The sequence below is a fragment of the Salvelinus sp. IW2-2015 genome, unplaced genomic scaffold, assembly GCF_002910315.2.
Source record: "Salvelinus sp. IW2-2015 unplaced genomic scaffold, ASM291031v2 Un_scaffold5430, whole genome shotgun sequence".
Taxonomy (NCBI): Eukaryota; Metazoa; Chordata; class Actinopteri; order Salmoniformes; family Salmonidae; genus Salvelinus; species Salvelinus sp. IW2-2015.
The window spans coordinates 11,889-14,191 of NW_019946695.1; the positions used below are offsets into that span (position 1 = coordinate 11,889).

A 2,303-nucleotide genomic window follows, 5' to 3' on the forward strand; every position below is an offset into this window, starting at 1 on the left:
GGTGTCCTTAGGAGAGACTGAGGGAGAGGGGTTCATTTAGAATGTATCTGATATGGTATATTGAATAGTCTCATCAAAACCACTCTATTACAATCATCAGTGAAAACATGATAGAATMATCTATTCTWCAGGAACCGGTGACTAAATCMTACATGAAACGTMAAGCATCATGTTATGTTCAGCTGTCTTGTTGCTTGRCCCTACTGGGTAGAKTGCAGTACAAGTGATGTTCTTCTCATGAAGAAGGTATGATGGAGCGAAGGTCACCATAGAACTGATTTGGTTTGGTCTGGATTCTCCTGCAGTTGGTTCTCAGGTGTGAGCTGTGTTGGGAGAGTCCATGTCAGCTCAGGGGGGTGTTCAGGACKGGGAGCGACAGCAGAGCAGTTTAAACTGACAGGGGTCCCTTCCTTCACTTCACCTGAGACAGTAATGATGGGACTGGAAGGCAAATCTGTAATACATTGTAGATAAATATATTTTACACTGACAGACACACTGCCTACTTGGCCTTATTCTATTCATATCATTTTAGAAAAATGTATAACATTTAAATAGTCTGTCCCTTCTTACCATTGACAACTACAGTATATAAACAGACTTTTTGAGTGTCTGTTGCTTTGAATAGTTCACTCTCAATTCTGAAGGGCGATTTATCAGAGTAACTGGTGGCAGCATTGAGGAGGACTGTGGTGCAGTTCTTCTGGGACATGTTTCCAGGTATCTTCCCTTGATATCTGTTGACCATCTTACTGCTGTTAATTATCACATTGTCCGGACGCCAACCAAAGACTGGTAATTCTTTAATCCACACTCCAGAGGTTTGTATTGTGCTGTTAAATGTATACTTATTTTGGTCAGGAATATCAAAAGCACATGGGATTTGCATACAGGAGCCAGTCAGTACATCCAGTCTATCTGGCATTGTGGTGTTCAAATCTCATTGGCCAAACAGGCCAAAACACCTGGAATATGAAGGACAACATCAGGGAGGTTATGTGATCTTTTTAATACAGGCAATCTCTCTTTCTGCAGCAAAAAAAGATGAGCTCATTTCAATGTACAGGTGATTCCTGATGTCACGACTCCATTCCCTAAACTGGATCATGCACATATCTGGAGCACAGAATGTTTGAATCCAGACTATTAAACTATACTTATCAGGAGTCAACTGTACACTTTTCTATACATTGAGACAGATGGGAATATAGCTCATACCATGAAATATCATCACTTGTGCTTATTCCTCTGTCTGATTCATAACTAGTTGTTGTTGTGTGGAAGACTCACCTGACATAAAGAGGACAATGAGAAAAAACATGTTCTCAGGACAAGCCATGTGAGAACTCACACACTACTGATCACCTGAAACAGTACAAACATACACTTACTGGTAGAGTAGCTTAACTCACACAACACATTGCATTGAACCATCTCCATATCAATACACTATGTCCTTCAGTTGTGAAGATAATACATGAACAAACAGCAGTACTTTAGAACATATTGAATCTCATTACTCATAATTAATTTCCTTTCATTTATTTTGAACATTCAAATTAAGAGAAAATATATTGAAGAAGTTGATACTTGCCTTAGACGGTAACGTACACTGTCTACAGCAGAAACTGTCACACACATAGTGTGGTCTGACCAACTAAAGTGATGAAATTCATGTGGCATAGCTCACATCTCATCAGTGACGTACTTCCTAATAGGTAATTGAGAAATTATTTTCAAACAATACTTCAGTATTTAATGTCCCTTTCTCCGGGTAGGACAGGTCAGCAGCATTTTGAAACGGGCCTCCAAATCGCTAAGTCCGCCCCCGACACATTGTTAAATAAAACAAATGAAACTTTCGGCATTATAACCATCTCCCTCTCCTCTATCTCCCAGCCTGAATGGGAATGTCTGTGGCATTTAAACATATAGTTAAATCATGAACCAAAATCCACTATTCATTTATTCAAGAGTTAAGTTTGTTAAATTCGAGTTTGATACAAAACATATGGTTGTCACATTATGTTTCAACATGAAAAACAGACTTGGTATGAAACAGAGTAACTGTAATTGTATCTGACTGATTCTCACACACCACTCAACTTCTCCTACACCAACTTCCTCTTTGAAGTCTATTTGCCAAGAAGAGCCTGGTGGGCTGGAAGCCACAGAGACACTCTTTTCACTCCACTTTGATACGGAATTGACTTTTTCGTAGCATGTTTATGAGAATTTATGTAGCAGGTTCGGAGAATTATCATAGCATGTTAAGAGCCTGAGGTTAAGGTCAGGTAAAATAG

General features: G+C 39.2%; 1 protein-coding gene across 1 annotated transcript; it reads right to left on the bottom strand.

The window, feature by feature from the left end:
* Positions 1–263: 263 nt before the first annotated feature.
* LOC139026664 (myelin-associated glycoprotein-like) lies at positions 264–976 on the bottom strand. Its single transcript, XM_070441988.1, has 2 exons — positions 574–976; positions 264–454 (listed from the first exon to the last, which is right to left on the bottom strand). Exons 1-2 carry the CDS (start codon positions 923–925, stop codon positions 264–266), a joined length of 543 nt encoding a protein of 180 aa, XP_070298089.1. The 5' UTR covers positions 926–976.
* Positions 977–2,303: the final 1,327 nt, after the last annotated feature.